The 20,755-nt window shown below is 44.5% G+C and overlaps 1 protein-coding gene across 5 annotated transcripts in view; it reads right to left on the bottom strand.

Annotated features, from left to right (window-relative positions):
* Positions 1 to 363: 363 nt before the first annotated feature.
* The window catches only part of LOC121659958, a 31,554-nt gene continuing 11,162 nt past the window's right edge, over positions 364 to 20,755 (bottom strand). For 4 of the 5 annotated variants that reach the window (XM_042018748.1, XM_042018749.1, XM_042018750.1 and 1 more), the window contains exons 3-9: positions 13,587 to 13,748; positions 10,857 to 11,043; positions 9,887 to 10,041; positions 8,570 to 8,596; positions 6,996 to 7,114; positions 3,064 to 3,188; positions 364 to 2,555 (exon numbers count right to left, since the gene is read on the bottom strand). In XM_042018748.1, coding sequence (XP_041874682.1) covers positions 3,092 to 3,188; positions 6,996 to 7,114; positions 8,570 to 8,596; positions 9,887 to 10,041; positions 10,857 to 11,043; positions 13,587 to 13,748 — 747 coding nt within the window. In that variant the 3' untranslated portion in view covers positions 364 to 2,555; positions 3,064 to 3,091. The remainder of the gene's footprint in view (positions 2,556 to 3,063; positions 3,189 to 6,995; positions 7,115 to 8,569; positions 8,597 to 9,886; positions 10,042 to 10,856; positions 11,044 to 13,586; positions 13,749 to 20,755) is intronic. The other variant, XR_006014517.1, reaches the window with a different exon arrangement.

Here is a 20,755-nt window from a genome sequence, read left to right as displayed (position 1 = left end):
CCAGTGCTGAGCATCAGCACACTTTGTCCCAGTGCCTTCATTGATTCTTCTTGGATGTGCTATGTGTGCTGCCTGTCAGTGGAAGCAAAGCCCACCAACAGCACCCAATATGGGGCCACTCAAAATTAACACATATGTTTTGTCATAGCTGAACTTTCAAAAAGCTCTCCTCACCCTCTAGATCTTTGAGAACAGCACCTGCTTCCAAAGAGCAAACTTGCTGCTTTGCCAAAGCTAAAGAAGCTCTTTAAAACCTTGGAGGTAGCAATTCCTTTTGACTAGCTATGCTCACCTGACACCCTAAAGGTATGGCAGCTGCTATACTATGAGCCAGGTGTTCATTAGTAAAATATCTGAAAACAATTATCATAATAGTAATACTTTTATTAAATTTCTTATGTTTGTATTACAATAGATCCTGGAGTAGAGAACTATACAGTATGTTACACATTATAAATACATTTATTTCTGAAAATACATGAACATATTTAATATAATGCTGTAATAAAGAAGAGTGCTAGTTTATCTTAGTAAAAAAAAAGCAAACACAAAACACCCAACAAACTTCTAACAGGAATAGAGGGGGCTGTAGAAAATACCAGTTCATTATGCTATGTCTTAAAACACTTAAACTTCAGTTAGCACTGATTCACATTCTGTACAGTCTCTGTAAAAAAGCTGGAGGGATAATGGAGGATGTAAGTTAATGCAGGATTTTTGTCCCCTGTATTTATGGAGATATACAGACTATTCACAGAATAATCAAGTCATAAATCTTTCTAGCTTTGGATGAAGCTAGCAAGATATACAGTGACTAACCACGTCCTGCAGCAGCAGCTAGAGCTGAAACATTAAACACAGCAGCTACTTTAGGGTGCTAACCTTGCGTCAGCACAGCCTTTTCTTTTTAATGGAGATTTGGGTTCTGCTTGTGGGGGTTGGTCATTGTGTTTGTAGGTTTTTTGAGATGCTAAGTAACAGCAGTAGCAACCCTTCTGAGTACTTTGAGAACCTGGCCTGGGCTACTGCCCTCACTCACCCCTGCAAACTATACTGGCCCTGGAATGGCAGGGCTGAGATGCTCCGAATCCCAGAAACGATCCTGCTCTGGTTTGGAGGACTCCAGTGGCTCCAGCTGATGTGGATGAACAAGGGAGAAGCATCTGTTACTGAAAGACTAAGCTTGCTGAAGTTGATCATTCCTGTCAGCTTGTCAAATCTTGGTTCTCAGGCACGTTGGGGTTGGGGAGAGATTTTTACAGAGCAATTACTTGATTTGTAATTATATTGTAATTTATAGGGTAGGATAATCCTTTATCAAGTGGCAATGTTAGTTTACTTAAATCTTTACTCCATGTGTATTAATTACTTTGCTAGTACCAATATGAGCTAGTGTGCAGAGACCTTGGCAACCATGGGACGTTCAGAAGCATGCATTGCCTGTTCCTTGAGTCAGGAAGCAGTGGACATGTGGCAATAAGGCAGCCACCATGCACAGTCATAATGTTACACAGTTGTTAGTGTATCCCAAGAGCACCAGTTTATAAAGGATATATTTGAATTACTTTCCCTTGCAGCCTTGCTCTCCTTCTCACCTTTTCCCAGTAGAGAGCGCAGGTGGAGCCAAACAGCAACGTGAGTGCCCCACCTACAGCCTCAGGCCCCCACCTGCACGGACAGAGCACTTAAATGGAACTTAAAAGTAGGAATTCAAGCATGGTATCCTGTCCCCCCTCAAAAAAGAGAAGATTGGTTACACAGTGGCTGGGCTGCCCTGTGGGGCAGAGGCTGCCCTAGATGCCCCCCTCCAGTCTCTTGAAAGGCTGATTCCTGCAGTGCTGCTTGCTCTGCTCTCTACAATGAGTGTATACAACGCCAGCTTCTGGGCAGCGTAGCACTGGAGTCCAGGGGCCTGTGCAGAAGGAGCAGGCCCACAGGACAGGAAGCTAATGCTGGATTCAGGAATGACCTTAGCTTTACATACTTTGTTTTCCTGTTGGATTCCAGTGAAATGGCACAGCTGTCCATAGGCTGCTCTGAAGGGAGGAGCTGTGCTGGGGACAAACAAAGACTGCAGTTTAGGTCCCCCAGATGGAGGAGGCTGTCCTTTCAACAGCCACCTCTGTCCAGGGCAAGGGGTCCCTGGCACTCCTCTAGATGATGCTGTGCCCCATAAAGCTAATGTTTAGTTCAGCTGGAGAAGTCCCCAAAAAGTAATGATAGTTTAAAAGTTTCAGTGTTTCAGGTAATTCTGTTCCTAACCCAGAGAGGAGGAAGAATTTCCAAATCTTAAAAGTCTCTGTTGGTTGTGTTCCAAGATTTTCAGCAATTTTCATCTGTGGCTAGACTTTTTAAAGTACGTTTCAGATTCGGGAGTGAAGCCGTACATAGCTGAGCATGTATCTGCCCACAGACCCTTCTCAACATTCCCCTTCCTTCTTTCCCTTCCAAAGCTCAATTCAGAGTTGCTCTGTTGACAATTGTAGGATGTAGATTGCACAGAGTAACCCTGGGATTCTTGATTTTGTGTCCTTTGGTGTTCTTGCCTTGACTTTCTGAAACAGAAACATGCAGTGAATGTGAGATTAGAGAGAGTTTCTCTGCATTTAGCCTGTGGGCTGAGTTGGGAAGGTGGGAAGATGAAGCTGAGGCTGGTTTTCTTTTAGTCTTTATTATGGACAGATTGTTTCTTTCCCAAGACATCTCACTGGCTTATTATTTGGAAGTCTTTCAACCAACTGCAGAAAAATGAATTTACTGCCGTTTACGTTTTGTAAAAAGGCTGTGATGTAGCCTGTATGACTACGGTTGCCTTTAAAATTGTGGGTTAAAGTAAAAATAACCCAACAAATCAAAAGCTGGGTGACTATTAAAATGAAGTTATATGGGCCAGTCCTCAGTAGGCATTAATCCACATCATTTGAACTTCAAAAATTGGATATGTTGCTGTCTTTGCATGCTGGAGTGTGTCTGGATGAAGGAACAGGACTGCCTCATTTTTGTGCCAAAAGAAGTGAAAAACCCCAAGCCGACCCACAAAGAAACACACACTGCTGTACTTACTTTACTTTGCTCCATTTGACTCAGGTTATCAGAAAGGCCACACGTTTTCATTCTTTGTATTTTGTCCCAGAACAATCATGGAGTTCCTCTCAGTTTTCCTCAGTTCTGAAGACATAATATCTGGCCTTAACAAATGGAAAAATACATCTGAAGTTGACAGGGGCCAGAATGCATGGCTGTGTTTTTAACATTAATATGCTGTGTATATGTATCTATATCCAATGCAGCTTCCCCCTCTCCAGTCTGAGATTCCATAACAGATGCTGTCCAAATATTTGTGGCAGCATCCAAAAAGAGAGAGCCACACTGTAACGGATGGACACAAACATCATTTTGTTCAGAGCAACCAGTATTTTCTGCTTAGCTGGAAGCTGGGGGATAGACTTATGGTTGAATGTCACAGGGAGCTTAAAATTTCTGGCCTAAAATAGTAAGTAGGAAATGAAGTGCTTTGAAGAGCAACACTAAGCTAGCTGCTGTAGACTGTCTCCAGCTTAAGTTTTTGTTTGTTATGTATTACATATGATTGAAATGAGTATAATACATCCTGTTTGGTTGAATTTACTTAGCTCAGGCCTCCAGGACTTATGAGAGACATAACAAACCTTTTGAAATACTTTCTAAACACATCTTTGAAATAGGTTCTGTTTAAGAAAGAAAAGCTGTAGTTTGTTTTTGGGGGGGTTTAAAGCAATATTTGAAAGATATTTACAGAAAATAAATAGCTCATAGCTATTTACTTCAAATCTTTGATTTGAAAAATTTTCAACTCAAAGTCCTGACTAATGTGGTGCAGACTCTTTATTTTGCAAACTACTGTTTTCAGGTTTTTTTCTAAATGTTGTACATTTTTATGTTTTGTTCTGCTCTTAGTTCTTTTACAATGGACTGGCCAAACTTCTGCCTTGACGTTCTTTAATTCTTTGGTGGCTTCTCAACCCTGAGCACAGTGTTGAGAATACCTTAGTATTAATATTCCATGTGGAAGCAGCATTCAGACCTGGGTCTGAGGTTCTCAGGCCTTTTTCAGGCTTTACTATACAATATTGAAGATGGGGTTTTGTAATGTTAGAACTGCACTGTCCTTCCTAGCTTACGTCACCCTAACCACAAAGTAGGCGTCATACAGCAGCAAGCTTTTGGTGGCTTCAAACTGAAACTATCATCTTTATAATGAAAAATACTGTATTTGAGGTTAATTCATGCCCGTGCATCTGCATTAAAGCTGCAGCTCCCATAGACACCCAGGTGGGTATATCTGCACAGGAATGTCAGGAGGGGATTGCCCAAAGCTTCCTACATTAGATCCTGCCCTGGAAAGTGGAGGACCATGTGCTGCCTAAGTTCATAACACCATAATGAAGTCAGTCATCAGTTTGTTCTGGTCCTTTGCACAGAATAGATGTTGCTTTGCAGGAGCAAATGTATTAGCAGGAAAAAGAAAATGAAATGAAAACCTGAGCCTGTTTAGAACAATGTATGACAAACCACTGAGTCTTGTGCCAGTCTGTTTACCTTGGCAGGCCTCTCCTCTCTCCTGCTGGAAGAAGAACCAAGTTCTCTCTGCTATGAGAATTCTTTTGTGGATGTTAAAAAAAAAAAAAAAAGTCAGAAAAGAAAAGCAAAACAACCACCCTGGAGCAGATCATTCATCATACGCAGAGTGGGAGCATGAAAGGGGTTTTGCTTTGACCTAGTTACAAAAACAAAGAGACTTTCTCTAATTGCCCAAATGACTCGAGTGGGACTGGGTGTCAAAAGCAACAAATCTCTGCTTCCTTCAGAGCTGTATGCTAATACAGGGCACCAGGCTCCAGCCTGTTCCAGTGCAAGACCTGGAGCCCAAGAAAGCCTGGGTAAGCAAAAGCCAGCCAACTCCGTATGTCTGCCTGTACAAACAGGACCAGGAGCCAGGACAAACATGTTTCATAAATTATAACAAAGACAGTGGCTTTAAATGCTGTGAGTAGCAGGGCTTCAAGGTTTGCTTTGCCAAGAGTTGCAGATGAGTGAGACTTTTTTGCTTTACCATTCTGGTACTGCTGCAGGAAGGGTCTGTGTTACTGTCCAGCAGCATTTGCTGGTCTGTCGTTGATCCACTAAGCTTAACTTTTTACTTCATAGGAGCCTGAGGGCAACTGCATATCCAAACTGCCATATGAAGAAGGTGCCCAAGTTTTCCAGGCACCGGTGAAAAGGACAGGGTTGGTACACTGCTATTACTGGGTTTGGGGTAAAAGAGCAAGATCAAATACATATAGGGCTGGGGAATAAGAGCTAGAATGCAGGAGAAAAGGGAATGGAGGGAGATAAGGTGCATGAGTAGAGGCAAGGGGTTTATGTAGATGTACAGGAGAAGAAAGTTAGTAGAAGAAAAGGCCATTCATCAGCTACAGAAAACAGCCCACAAAAATCAATGTACAAGAGCTCTGAAGATGCCTGGATACAGCCAGGCAAAAAATTGTCCGTTTGGCATCTCATTGTACAGCATTTCCACGACAGTTGTCCATTCTAGGAGACTGATTTCTAGGGAGCTAGAATTTCTGCTAGGAGCTATTGGGCTGACCCTTCATTGGAAACACATTAATTTAAGCAGCTGAGGACCTAGCCTTCAATTCTCATGCAGGGAGTGCTGGTGCTGTCCTCTGCGCTACAGAGATGGGGCAAACAGAGGGTTAGAGAGACAGAACTTCTCTGAAACCCAAATAAAAGTGCTGGTTCTATTAAGGTTTAGCAGGAAGGTTCACAGGAGTTTGTATTTTTTCCCCAGCTGGTTCACCATCTATTTTAGATGGAACTGTTTGATCTCTCTCTGCTTTGTGTTTCTTTCAGTTTCCCAAACAATAGGAGGAAGCTCTCCTGTTACATGTACTTGGGCCCCAACCAAACTTTCCCAGCTGGAAAAATCACTCCATGTATTACAGACAGGTTTTTTTCCAGCTGTAATTACAAGATTCCCAGTTCCCTTATGGATTTTGTAAGGTAGGTACAGGCTGTTTTAAGGGGAACAATAGGACATTCCTGAGTGCTTAAACGTTGTTTCCCCACCATCACCCCCTCTAAAACCGGAGGAGGGCTTAAGCACATTTGAGCTGTTCCGCTCAAGGTTACTGAGACCTCAGCTGAAAAAACATCCAGGGAGGTGCACAGCTCCATCTAATGCTCCAGCTTTGGTGACTAAGATACCCAGGCTCTTCCTGTTACCTGATTATATACACAAAACACTCCAAATTCACCAGACTAGCTGGGAGGATTTGGCAAGTGCACAGGGAATATCTGTGCAAGGGGTAGCTGGCAGCACTGTCAGATAGATGTGCACAGCACGGTTTAGCTCAGAGGCAAGGCTATAACCAGCCTGGTAGACAGACTTCCCAAGGGAGCAGCATGGATCACTTAATAGAAATAAGACTTCATGTTTGACCCAAACATTCATCTACAGCAACTAACAGGTCCCACCCATGAGCACACATTCAGCAAACTTCATCTCTTCTTCCTCTGACAAAAACTGTCCAGCTGATCCTGACTGTCCCATCCCAACACACATCAGCTACAATATGGTTACTGCCCCACTGGATGAAAGGTGGGAAAGCAGACAAAGGAGAGCATAAATCCTGACTGCAATGCTTCGGAGGGAGCAGAAAGACAAATAATTAGGCTATAGAACGGCTCTGGCTAATTGTCATCATCCCCTTGCCCTGCTGGGGAGAAGCGCCTTGTTATAGGGACCCTAATGTTTCCATGATTCTCACACAGGTAACATCCAGTTGGGAGCATCTGGGTACTAAGGAAGCAAATGCTGCTGCTAGTCAGGAGCAGCATATGCAATGGACATAAGGTAAGGAGTGGTCTTCTCCAGGCAGCAACAACCAGAGGTAAACCTTCTACCACCTCCTCTCAACACTAAGTGAAAATCTCCCACAGCATAGTCTCACCTATACAACTGTGGGCAGGACCTCTTCAGAGCAGCAGAGGACAGCCCCAACTTGTTCTGGTTTGTCAACCGTGTCTTCCTCATAAGATCTCTCATTTTCCTCCAAGCATGGCTCTCACCCTAGGGAGCAAAAAGAAACCACAACTTAAAGGACCAGAGGCAAGTTGCTGGCAAGTCACCTGGCCGACATATGATACTTTGGGGTACTCCAGGGTGGTGGGAGGAGGGAAGTTTCTTTATTTCAGACAGATAGGGGTCAGGGCCCACAAAAGAATTTTCAACACTGTGCAATGATGCCCAGTGGCCAGCCTGTGCCTGTACAGGACACAAGGAGACAGGATTGATGAACTGTGAGTTAATACTATCTTTTTTTGTATTTTGTTTGGTAACATTTCTCTGCCTAGGACTGCTGTTCTTTCTGACCTTAGGATTTCAGAGAGTGAGGACACCTCACTGGTGAATGCTGAGTAGCTGCCTAAGGGCACGTTTTACCCTATTGTTATGCTGTACTAAAGGAGAAGATCGGTTTGGTTTCCTACCTACTCACATGCGCGCGCGGGGGGCCTTTACAACAAAGCCCAAAAAAGCACTTTGACTCTCTTATCCTTTCTATTAGGCCAGGTGCATTGGTATCAGCTTTTTTTAAGGTGGTAACTTTTGTGGACCATGAATTAGAAGAGATCAAGCCTTTGTTTCCCGGTCACGTCCGCAAGCCACAGCTATTGGGCCCTTACATTTGAAATGCTAATAGAGATTATCAGGAGGTCAGGGAGTCTCAGGAGGCATCTCTAATGTTTGTTCTCTCCAGGACCGGCTATCTGGACCCCTAACTAAATGAAGCTGTGAATCAAAAAATTTAATGGGTTTTTTTTCCTATATTGTTTTAAATTTCCTAAAATTATGACTGGAAAACCTGGGGAACAGAACAAAAATTATCATGTCCCAGAACTAGCACAATGGAGAGAAATTATTCCCATTTCAGTGAAGTTTTCAGACCATTGTCACGTTCCTGACATTGTTCTGCCCTGTCCCGAGGTTCCTTCTCCCTGTGTGCTGGCGCTGGTGTGCCACCAGCAGAGCCAGTACTACAGGAGTTGTGGCCACCTTGAGAGCACAAGCTGGCAGCTGCCCAGCCACACTTACAAGCCCCAGCAATGCCTACTGCAATTGTTCTTGGGGATATCGGAAAAGTTTTCAGTTCAAAACTTCAGATAAGGTCGTGGCTCAGCTGAGAACTGCAACACCTGATTCAGTGCTATTGAGTTAATTGCCTGTAAGCGAGACTGTTAACTCATGGAAATAGCAAACCTCTGTGTTTACAGCTAGGATTAATGTGTGTTGTGGAAGGGGTTTGAGGCCTCAGCAGTTAGTCCTTCGTTATGCTGGTGTTGTCTCAGACAAGCAAGCACTGCTGATACCGCAGACAGCCTGAGGAGCTGATGCTCCTGTCCTCCATGAGAGTAAACTTCGGGGGTGAGCAAACCTCTTTTGTTCATACGGTGCTATGCACTACACGGGCTTACTCTGTGATAATGTAGACACAAGTTAAATATATTCTGCAAAGGCAGTACATACCGAGATGTTCTTGCTGACGTCCAGAGCCTAGAAACAAAAGACAATTACATTGATAAATAACAAGACAGCGAGACCATTTCCCAGAGTTTGCAACAGACTAGGCTTTGTTCGCAGCTCTGCCTCAGAATGTACCCATAGCCTTGGTCGAGTCCTTTATCTCTTTAGACTCAGTCCCTCACACATGTGATAATCCCTTCTTTCTCCTTCCACCTCTTGCCTCTCTTTTGTATTTAAACTGCCAGTTCGTGTGTATCATACCTAGTAGCCTGGGGATGAGTGTAATGGACAGAATTCCCATACAGTACCGGCACTGTAGGAATAAATGGAGCATTTCATGTTCAGGGTACAAAATCCAATAGTAAGTAACAATACTAAGGTGTGATTTAACAAAAGAGGATGAGGATTCAGTTTAAAGAGCATGGATCTTGGTTCTACGGTCCTGTGAAGTCATCAGAACTTCCCATCTTAAAGCTTAAAATAATCTGGAAGCTGGCCGGACACAAGGCAGAGCATGGAGCACCTTTCAGGACTCAGCCTTAATTTGGGTTCTGAAGTTCACTGAAGTGTTTCTGACCTATTTGCAACTTTGGGGTGGAAATTTCATGAGAATTTAAATTCTTTCAGAATTTCAAAGAGAAGTGAGTCTTTCCCGTGAGAGACCTACTCCTTCCTCTTTCCTGTTGGGCTGGGAATACTCTGATTAGTCTCTGCTCTGGTATTTCAGCACTTCTGATCCCCACCGGAACATGAAAGTGCTGAGGCAGACACAAACAGTGGGAAAGAAAGGGAGAGGAAAGCATTCATCCTTGCTCCCTTGGCCTCCAGTGATACAGATTTGCTGAAACATATTCCCTGGAACACACTTTGAGGACTGGAGCTAATTACATTGATATGCTGCCAGTCTGGTAATTAAGTGTGGCCAGCTAAGGATTGATCCACTAAAATTTTTGTAAGTGGGAGTGAATGCTTGGTTTCATCTCACTAGCATCAGTAGTGGAGATACTTATGACAGATTCCACACAATGAGTTATTTGGAGTTGGTGAGGACTAAACCCCATGCTGCTGACTGCAGTGCTCCTCTCCCCTGCACCAGTGATCCATTTGTGCCTTTCTTGGCATAAAGGCATAGTCCTTCTTCATTTAAGGTTGGGAGCAGAGAGACACAGACCCCCCTGACCCTCGCTGGCCCAGCTCCGCTCAGCTGCAGACAGGGTTGGCTTGCTCTCCTGGCACCTCGCTCTGATCTGCCTGAGCAGAACTTCTCTCTGCTTCTCCCACGGGTTCCACTCAGAGTCTGGCTCCAAGCTTATCACTCACCTTTTTTACTGCAGGGTCCTTTGACAGAAAAGCCTGTCCCTCAGCCATACTCCCAACTTCTCTGAACTCATTCTCCTTGTTGTTCCTATTGTTTGATGACTTCCTGAGCCCTACCATTGGCTGGCTCTTTCCTGATTCCGGGTATCTCTCACTTCCTGCAATGAAATGCAAGGACTTATTTCTTAGCAGTGTCCTGCTAGGATGGTCTCTGGGCAGTGCTGTCAGCAAGTTACGACTTCAGATGGGATGAGAACCCTAAGGACCTAAAGATGGGTTAAGACCCCATGTGATCCCAAAGGCTCTGACTCAATCCTGCTAGGAAGTTGTTCTGTGTTTCACCAGGTATTAGAAACAGGCTTAAGTCCAAGGTTTGAAACAAACTAATCAGTCTCATTTAGTGAGCCAGTTCACATCTAACATTGCATCCAGACCTTTCATCTGGCTTTATCATCGGTAGGCTGAGCCCAGTGTTTCTCAGCCTTCTGGAAAAGTTGGTTTCTGGATCCAAGCTTTACAGCTGGGGCTTATTTCCACTTGGTCTATGGAATAAGTCATCCTCCAGGAATGTGTTCTGTGCCTGCTTGAGAGGGTAGAAGACTAACAACAGGCATAAGGCTTTCCATCTTAGATCAAATCCTACGTTGCGTGGGGGAGGGGGTCTCCACTGATGGTCCCATTCAGGCATGCTAAGTTTCCAAAAGAGCTATTATATAATGCATTTGTCCTAATCTTTACAGACACAGCTGCAAAGCAAAAACCCCAACTCACACACATGAAGCAGCCAGTGTTACAATCCTAGGTAGAGACAGAGCATTTTAAATTGCTTCTCTTGGATTTCAGCTAGGGTTTAGTTCTATTAAAACCTTGCTCTGTCCCCAACTGTCTTTCCTGGGGAAAAGAAAGTGGCTGGTCAGCTTGTTTGACCAAGTGGTGGCAAACGGGAGGGCAGGTTAGAGGTATTTGAACTCACCATTGCAGTTGCTCAGCTTCTCGGTGTTTGCTCCTATTTCTGGGATGGTGGAAAGATCAGAAGAGTTTCCAGTCTGAACCAAGAGGCTGTGAGGTCTGCTCCTCCCAGCAAAACTTGTTTTCATGTCTTGATATGGGTTAAGGAAGATACTGGCAGCTCCACAGGAGCAATGTTGCAGAAGGTACTCCTACACCAGACAAAAAGAAAGTATACAGGCTCTCAGGCTGCAACAGCCCAAGGTAATGGGTGGTGCGATGGTACAGAGAAATTGTAAACATTCCAGCCCGGGGATGTCCGTCCTTGTCCTGGGGCCCAGCAGAACCTGGACAAATTATTTAATTCTCTAAAAGGCTGAACAGCCTGTAGTTAGTAATACAGAGCTCTCATGGCTTCATTAACATTTAACTTATATCACTCAATACTCAGCATCTTTTCAGTTTGTTTCCCAGAAGGAATTGAGTACAAATTTCTAAACAGAGAGCTGCTCAGCTAAGGCATTAGTGTAAACAAACAGATCAGCTATAACAATGACTCATATTTTAAGATGTTATTTGTTTTGGAGCATGCACAGACAACAATATCTTGTATTTTTATTGATGGGATGCCATCGTTTTCTTGTGTGTTACCAGCCAGATTGACTGTATGTGGTACGTCAGCCAGTGTACTTCTGCTGTTGCTGGTGGGGTGAGGAAGGGGAGATTTTCTACCTTGCACAACCATATTGCAGAAGAGTTTAGTAGGGCAGGAAGGAAGGAGAGCTTTATCCAGCTGAAGCAGAAAGGGAACCAGACTGTTCATTGGTATTGGAACCAGGACAGGCCAACACTGGTTTAGCACCTCTGGAGACCCCCAAGCAATTGAGAGTTTCAATGTCACTTCTCATCTGAAATACGTTGTCACAGCAGTGTGGAACTTTGCATTACCTATACCTTTGGCAGATGCTTTGCAAATCTGATGAAACATGCTGGTTTTGACACATGCTATTATAGATTTCCCTGTAAAGCAAAGGATGTGGAGCAGCAGTGCTCCCTTTGTGTCCCAGGATGAAAGCTATCATTTCAGTGGTGATGTCTATGCACCTCTCAAGAACAGCATCAGGAGCACTGGTTATCTACAACCCTCATAGCCAGCTCTTTATACCATGCTAAGCCATCTCTGTTTTGGGGGCTGTGTCTTCCCTAGCCATGTCTGGGACATGGAAACCTTTCCATGCTCGTAGTCTATGGTGATGGTTTGTAAAGGAGCCTTTGGACACCCTCCAAATTGTGGATGGCAATCTTCACATTTCATGGCAAATGGGGTAGCAGCATTCCTCTTCTGTTCAGAGGGGCTGTTCAGAAGAAAAAAATGGTGATGAGCCATTTCCTGTATGGCTCACATATTGGAGATGCAGGCACCACAGGATACCTGAGAGCGCCCAGTTTTGTAGACTACACTGCAAGTGCTGAATGTTACATCTGAGGATCCAATTCCCCACTGAACAGTATGAGACAAATGCATCTGAGAAGACACTGCTGAGAGATCTTCAGAAGTACCAAAAAGATCAAAGTTTCAAATATTTAAATGAAAGCACAGTGCCTTTCATTTCAGTGGGAGCTGGGGAGGGGGCATGTACACCAGATGAGTTTGCAGCTTGGAAGAGTTACTTCAAGCAATGACTCACAGTTGTAAAGCTTCAGGAAATGTGTTAACAATTCCCAGGCTCTATGTAGGAGGCTGCATTCCTCTGAGCGTGAGAGATGGGCACATGGAAATGACAAGCTACTCTGCTCTGCAACGTGACTCACAACTTGGGTTTGGCTCTAAGGAGGAGTCGGTCACCTACTGCAGATCCAGTCCCAGCAGGTGGGAGAGCAGCACCAGGGGAACAGTGACGCTATCGGGAGAATAAAGGAGTCGCCACAGCACGTCTGGGAAGAAATAGCTGAGTGTGACAAACCCTTTCTGTTCCTTTGGGGAGTGATAAAATAAACAAAAAGCAGGGGAGGAAAAAAGATGGAAATCTGGTGTGATTGCTGAAGAAGAGGTGGGGTAGAGCTTAACAAAATATGCAGGGGCTAAAAAATGCTGAAAGAAATGCTAGGAAGACCCTGAAATTATTTGCAAATTTCAGTCAAATTTTCCAGCTAGCTCTGGCTGATAAAAATGACAAATGGGAACACTGAAATGTTTCATGTCAGAGATTCTTCATCTGGCAGCTCAGGAGCACAGGAAGGGAAAAAAAGCATGGAGCCGCGTCATGGTATCACTGCTTCTCTTTCCCCTTGTGTCTGTTTTGTGAGGAATTCTGGGATTTTGAAAGTTTGAAACCAGAAGGAAATGAAAGATCTTATAATTCTAAATACAATTGCTAAGGAGCTCTGTGGATTTTGTTTTGACAGCACTGAGGAGAGATGTGTTCTTGGGAAGTTTACAGCTGTAGAGAAGAAAAAGTTACTGACTTAGAGCAGGCCATTGCATGAGGTGAGAGGGATGCTTTTTAACTCAACAGAAGCAAGCACATCCGGGAAACCAAATGGAAGAACAGAAACTCAAGCCCAGCCTCAGGAAACTAAACCCATTGTCGTGGGTGAGGCCTCCCTGAAGACCGGAGTACCCATACCAGGTGGGTGTTGGATGTGGTAAATGGGCATCTTCCCTCACACAGAAATTTCTGTTTGGGCCTTGAATTTATTACTCAAGATACATTACTCTATTACTCAATGGAAGATACTATGGGTGTCTGCTTACCTCTTTTATCTGACTCATCTTCTGCTCTTTCTGTAAGCTGCACACTTGTTTTTGGAGACGTAGGTTGTGCTCCTGAAGCTGCCCAATCTTCTCAATCAGTTGGCAGATGTGTTCCAGGTATCCCAGACCAGATCCCAGGGCTTTGCTGTTACCTTGGTTCACCTGCAATGACAATGCATCTTGGACCATGGAGTAACAACAGAGCAATTCTTACTAGGAGCTGAGAGCCCTGCACGCTCCTTACAGTCATGTGCTGTGATAAAGTCAGGCCTCCTCTTGCAAGGGGCTTTGGTCTTACCACAGATTTGAGCTACAGCATCACTTGCTGAAGCTCTTTTCTCGATTACTCAGCGATTTCCACTGTCACAGGGATTCTTCTGACTGATCACAGGTTGATGCAGAGGAAAACCTCATGACAGCCTGTTTCTAGTTCCACCTCCCAGGCTAATTTTTGTCCTTTCCTGGCCGCAGAAGCCTTACAAACAAATATGGTTCTACTGTATGCTATAGATGGCTGGGGTTATTATGGCTCACTAAGCCCACAGTCCTTTGTGCAGAGTACACTTCTGTGTATGGAAGCTGAGCTCGGCTCCTACCCAAAGGCACATATCTGCAGGTAGCATTAATGTGCTGAGTTGTGACCAACTTGGGGGTACACTTTGTGTGCTGTACTCAGACCCTCATCACTGGTGTGTCTATGAGAGAAACGTACTTGAATCAAGCTGCCAAAGTGAAAGAACATCTTTCCTCTAGTCTTTAGTAGATCCCAGCTTACACCCCTGCTGCTGCTTTCTCAGTCTTGAAGAGATGCCTGAAGAAAGTCTGCAGGATCAACTTTGTTGTCTGGCTGTGGAAGGATAATCTCTACCACCTATTTCTCTTCACCCAGGACCTGCCAGCGTCTCACTGCTGCTCAGCCAAGGGCAGTGCTGGAGACACAGAGTAATCCTATGGCAGAAGAAAAGCTACGATGCTTCCCAGCCTCCTGCTCTGCACCTCACCGTCTCTGGTGCCAGGACTTCCCCATGCACAGCGAGTGTCCTCCCCTGTGCCGTGATCAGACTGTGTCGAACGTGCTGCTAACAAACACATGCAGGGGCTCACTTCCACCTTGGCGCTGCCTGCTGATGTGCGTGTGATATCAGTGAGTAAAATAAGCCTCGATCTTTACAAAAGCAGTGCTCTAAGTTTATCTTACTTCAAAAAATAAGTTCCCTCTACAAAAGCAGGAAGCTTACTCTGTCTCCTTTCCCACAACAATCTACATTTTTGGGGAAATGCCAGCCCTGGGACTCTTCCTGTCTTTTCATTATGTCAGAAAGCTCATGGTGTGTTCAAAAATAATCAACATTAGGATTTACTTCTTTTTAAACAAATGATGATACAACGTTATTTATAAACAGGTATTATTAAATCCAGATGCTTTTGTGTCTGAAGTTGGGACAGAGGTTGTTGACTCCAAGTCAACCAGTCATTCATTTCATGACTTTTATTTTCCTCTCAAGGAGAGCCTGCAAGAAGTGGTGGCAAGACAAAAGTTACTCAGCCATAAAACTGAGTACTTACTAGGGCTGTGCAGTGGTAAGGGGCACAGCCCCAGGACCCAAAGGGAGAACAAAACCTATGTGGTATCTGGTGGGAAAAGCTTGAATCAAAAGCACTATAACCAACACATCTGAAAGCAACCAGGGATTTGAGCGTGCCCAGCTTCAGAAGCATAATTTTCAGAAAGTACATGGGTATTGCCTTCTGAAAATTTGGCCATTTTGAGCTGTCCCAAAATGAACAGTCATTTTTTGTACACTGTTCCAATGGATAGTCAGAAAATACAGGCTTTCTGCCACACTGTATCCTCTTTTTGCACATCTAGCAACTCCCCTTCCTGCCAGTATGCTACTGCATGACTGGTGGCTTGTCTGTACTGCCCTAAGGAGACACTGAGCCAAATCCAAGCCATTTATAGCTATGGAAACACAAGGGGAGGCTACAAGGGACAGAGGTGGTCTTGGAGAATAGGATGAAGTAAAACATTTGGGTCTAACTTAGATTGGAGAAAAAGAACAAAGAAGAGACTGTGACCTCTTTCAGTTAGAGACCCTCTTTTTGTTCCATATTTGTTCTGTGCTTAATGTTGTACGGTCCTGCTTCATGTCCATGGCTGCTGGGTTTGTAGGGCAAAAAGGGCAGGGGGAAGAGAAGAGAAGGAGAGGCCTTGATTTTCTGTGCTCTGTGTCTAGGGCTGAAGGCACTGGAAAGCAAAGGTGTGTGTTTGGGACAAGCATGGAGAAAATCTGGCTTTTAGCAAAAGTTAGAGAGAACCTCTAAGTCCTGAGAGTAAATACAGGTGCCCAGAAAATGAGAGGGAAAATGTGTAGAGTAGTTGCTCCAGGTCTTGGGGCAAGGTGGATCTACCCCTGTAGAAGGACCTAAACCAGACTGAAGGTTGGACTCAATATGCTGAAGATCCCTGTTTCACAGCCAGCCTTCAGAGGCTGCTTAGGGCAGTTTGGGCTATTTAATAGCAAATTAATCTGCATTTTACTGAAGTGATCTCAGAAAGAACAAGTCAGGCAAAGCCTCCGGTGCTGGCACATTCCTGCTGGGCCAGCCTCCTCTGTGGACAGAATGCAATGGTAAAAATTTTTAGGGGTGTGCTTCACCCTGCTCACCCTCCACAGGGCCTGTTAGCATCAGGATTGCGCAGAGATGGCAGGTGTTCTATACAGAACATTTGTATTTAGCTGTAATTTAGCTGGTTGCCCCCAAAACAATTGCACAGAGAGGGTCATTCTAGGAACCCTTCAAGGACTTTGGTTTTTTATAGACTGGAAATACCTGAAGAACCCTGGCTATCATTTGGTGTTGCCAAGTGCAGCATAGACTCTGGTCTGTCTTGTTCTGGTCTAAATATTTTCCTCTCAGCACCTGTGAGACAGTTTTATGCAAGTAGTGATGAGTGAGCAACCACAGGAAAACTGCAAACATTTTACATTTTCTCCCATTCTCTGTCCTCCCAGCTGAAGCTTCATGACTGAAATTTGTCCTATTCTCCACATGGGAATTGTCAAATAGTTTTGGAACAAAAGCTGCGTGCCCATTTTTGAGTTGATAAAGCCTATGAAGAAGGAAAAACATCTTGCCTACTTTTCTGTAAGGTGAAGATGTGAAGGATCATACAGACAATTTATGAATCAAATGGTTAAAGCTTCTCTAGGAAAGTAAGAATGTAATATATAATAGGTGCCAGATTTTGCTTTTAGGTACATGAGAATGAGCCAGACCCTCATCTGGAAGAAACAGAGTTAAAGGCTCCCAGCTATGCTATGCTCAGTTACTCACATTACGTTTGTCTGACCGTGAGGCGTTAAGGTGCACTACATTGACTGTGTAACTAAAGGGGGATCTCTGTCCTTGTCAGTGCTCACTTGACTAAGTTTTGGGGACAGGTTTTCAGTATTTGTGTCCCTGGCAATAAACCATGACAGTTGTGCTGGCCCACAGATTTCTTAGGAAGCTTAAAAATACAGGATCAGCATCTGCACTGGGAACTTTGGCTTATCAAGAGCTCTCTAGTCAATATTTTGATTGGTGTAAATCACATTTTTCCTCTGAGGCTACCCAGCTCACAAAGGCGGGAGCCTGAGCTCTTGTCTCTGGGGAACATTGTGCTCACTGCAGCATCTGAGCAGTACGAAGATTTGAAGTTCAGTGGGAGCTGCAAGAATGAGAGTTGCTTTCAAGCCTCTAGTCCAACCGATGTATAATCAAAATCTGCATGTCTGATCATCTAGTTATCACTTTGTCCTGCCTCATTTCAGCCATTATCTGTTGCTTGGATGCAAGTGATGTGCTTTTCTACAGTCGGGCTCAATGGAGAACTGTCCTGTACTAGACCTGGCAGCAGGAGCTGAAGATGACGGGCAGTTTGCAGGGGCAGCTTTTCTTCGTTCAGACAAATGCTCACTGATGTATCTTGCATTGCCTTAGGTTTCTGTGCTTCACACAATGCTCTTCGCTTTTCTTGTGGATAGTTTTGGGTTATATAATTTTGGGTTATACTATGCTCCATCCTGCCATACATCCCTCACTGCATGCTCTTGCCATGTGAGCATGGCCAGTACAGGCAGCACGGTCACTGCGCCACTGGACAGGGAACATAATTACAAACCTCCCATCACGGGCTCAGAGCAACCAATTGGTGATGCCACAGGCTGAGCGGGAAGCATTTGTCACTGGCAGCTGACAGCACCAAAAGGCTTGTGAATAACAGGAAAGAGAGGGAGCGTGCTGTGTATTTCTGACGGCTCCACCCTGCTGTCCAGGAGGGGCTGTGCTTGCTGATAGCTTCTGGTTTCCTCTGGCACAGGCTATGGAGCTGACCATCACAGGTAGCCCTATCCTTGCCCTGAACAGTACCACTCTGTAGACAAACATTTTGACTGCTTTGGCCCAGGATAAATAGCACTGCATGAATAATGATTTATTTTTTCATTTAATGATGACAGTGCTCTCACCCTCTTTCTTCTTCTAGCCATATGGGCTGGGCTGACTTTAAATGTAAACTTTATGGAGTGTGAGGAAGTGTTTGTTAAGGCAAAAGCATCAAAAGCTATGTATCTTCAAGCTTAAAAGGAAATGCTTTTATTTAGGCTTCAAAGTTCTTTCTCTTGTTGTTTGACAGCTTCCATTTTCTTTCATCTTTCAAAATGTAGGCAAATTTCAAAATAACAACAGTTCAAAACAAAAGATCAGAAAGCTTTGTCTAAAAGTGCTGGACTGAAATGATTTGATGTATATTTTCAGCCAAAGCCATTCACCAACTGAATCCAAATGGTCAAAACATTCAGTCATTTCCAGTCTCTCTTTTTCAGCATTTTCCTTCCTGTTCTCTTGGAAGTGGCCTCAACAGCAAGGGATGGTCAGGAGGGCATCAAGGGACAGCTTCATCCAGAGACTGAGTCCCTGTTTGGCTGTGGTGAGCCAATAAGCACAGTTGGCATCGCCACAGCCAGCTGGGCTGGGGAAACTCAACTGCTCTTCTGTTACTTGAAAGCTCCCAAAACCATCAACAAAACTGAGGAAAAAGGTGTCACCTATAATTAAATAATGCTTCCACCTAGCATTAATTATAAGCCAGTGTAAGCACTCTTGCATTTCTATCAACATTAATGCAGCAGGAATTGATTTGATGGAGCAATTTGGTTTGCCATGTTCTTGCCAAGCAGGGTGGGAATATGCTGTGCTGGCCTGCTTTCTTTCAGACAACACACTGATTCATTTCCAGGGGTATCTGAGTCCCTCAGAAGACAACAGGCCATAGCAGAGATTGGTTTTTAAGTACCACGTTGTGTCTTGGACAGGTTACAGGCAAATGTGAAAACCACAGAGAAAGCCTGGAGCAGAGCCTCAGATGGGATGAACCAAGATGCATCTGTCAGCTGTATGATGACCAGAGGATGATCTGTACATCACTTCTGAACAGGTCTCTGTTGCATGACAGTGAGGACAGGTCAGCCTGGTGCAGATTTGGTGAGGGCAGAAGGCTCTGCAACTACCAGAGGCTGTCCTGGTGCTCTGAGGCACACAGAGCAGCAGCAGCTGCAGGGCTGTGCAGCAGCCCATGAGCATTTCTTGTCCCAGTCAACTTTGCTGCTACCTGGCATCCCAGCAGTTTGAGGAGTGCTGCTCTTGAGATACAGCAGCCTGGAAGTGTGCTGTGAAGAGGGGCAAACTTCCCCAGCATCTAGGTCACAGCTGTATTTATACAGCTCAAAAAACAAAGACAGAAAAGTGCTCTAGGGCACAGAGCTTTAGCACTCAGCCAGTGAGGATATTAAAAAGGAGGGGAGATAAGCCACCAAGAGCTTCATTTCCTCTTCAGCTTCTTTCTAATTTATTCTCTTGTTTATTTAAATGCTCTGCTTTGGGAAACTGAGGCTCCATTTCACCAAGGATTTAAAGGAATTTCATGGGCATACAGAGCTGTCAGACAAGACCAAATCTGGCTGCAAACTCTCCAGAGTGCAACAGAGAATTTAGGTACCTTTTTATGAAGTCTCCTTATTATCAGATTCTGCTGCTCTGATCCTTTCTTGAACTCTCTGCCACATGGCCAGGTCTGTTTGGGATCTGTGCAAAATAGACATATGTCTTCTGCCATGTGTGAGACAGCTCTGGGGAAGAAAACACTGCTCAGATGGATCATGTGTTGCTTGTATTGCTTTGATATGGAATGTTAACAGAGAGGGGACATCTCTGACCTTCCTCACTGCTCAAGAGGGTTTGGCATGCTGCAGAGGAAGTCCAGCGCCCGATTGTTCAGGGCAGCAAGGTCATGGTTAAATTATATGCACAGCACACATCACTTTTTACTTGCCTTCCTCCCACCCATCTCCAATTCCAATTCATCACTATTACCACAATGAACGCCCCAAAAAGAAACCCCCACTAGGCACCATTTGATGCTTTTGTGTGTTTGTGTGACCCTCTTCACCTAGTCTGCCCTTCTCCTTTCCCTTTGCTCATGGGGTTCTTTGGTCTGTCTCTGTCAAGAATCAGCTCCCCACTGAGATCTTTGCTTTGCTGGTTCCTGGAATCCACTGCAGTGTGCAGGCAAGGCAGTGATCTGTCTGCACTTCAGCAGCATGAGGCTTCAGGTAAAAACTGGGGGGAGTGCTTACCAGCACCCGCTATGGGAGAAGGTGCACAGAAGGGCTTTTTATTCTCTTGACAGTGGCACAGGGTACCCAGCAAGGGGGAAGAGATGGAGTATGGAGTGGGACCTCCTGCTGAAATTAGGTCTTTGCAGTTTGGGCCTTCACAGCTATGTTGCCAAGTTAAAATGGCAACTCTAACTCCAGCCCAACAAAAATCTGAATATGTGAATTAGCTTCCTGCTTATGCATTATTTGAGACAGTTAACAGGACACAACAGTCCTGGAGAGAAATGAATTATCCCTTAGACAAGTTCTTTACAAATTTCAGGGCCCGAAAAGCAGGCCAGCTGTTCCCAGAGACAGGAATAACCTGGTCTTGAAAATAAACCTATGTTCTGACCCCTACCCTGCGTATCAGAGGATGATGACTAACTTCATAATCTTCATTTTGAGACCAGAATCAAGTCCATGCTCTAATCTAGGGCTTTTTGGAACACCAGATCTCCATGAGTA

Source organism: Corvus kubaryi, unplaced genomic scaffold, assembly GCF_017639235.1.
Source record: "Corvus kubaryi isolate FWS band 111438036 unplaced genomic scaffold, C.kubaryi_AGA036_p1.0 138, whole genome shotgun sequence".
NCBI classification, from domain to species: domain Eukaryota; kingdom Metazoa; phylum Chordata; class Aves; order Passeriformes; family Corvidae; genus Corvus; species Corvus kubaryi.
The sequence above is the reverse complement of the archived record's forward strand: the minus strand, read 5'-3'. Positions and strand labels throughout refer to the sequence as shown.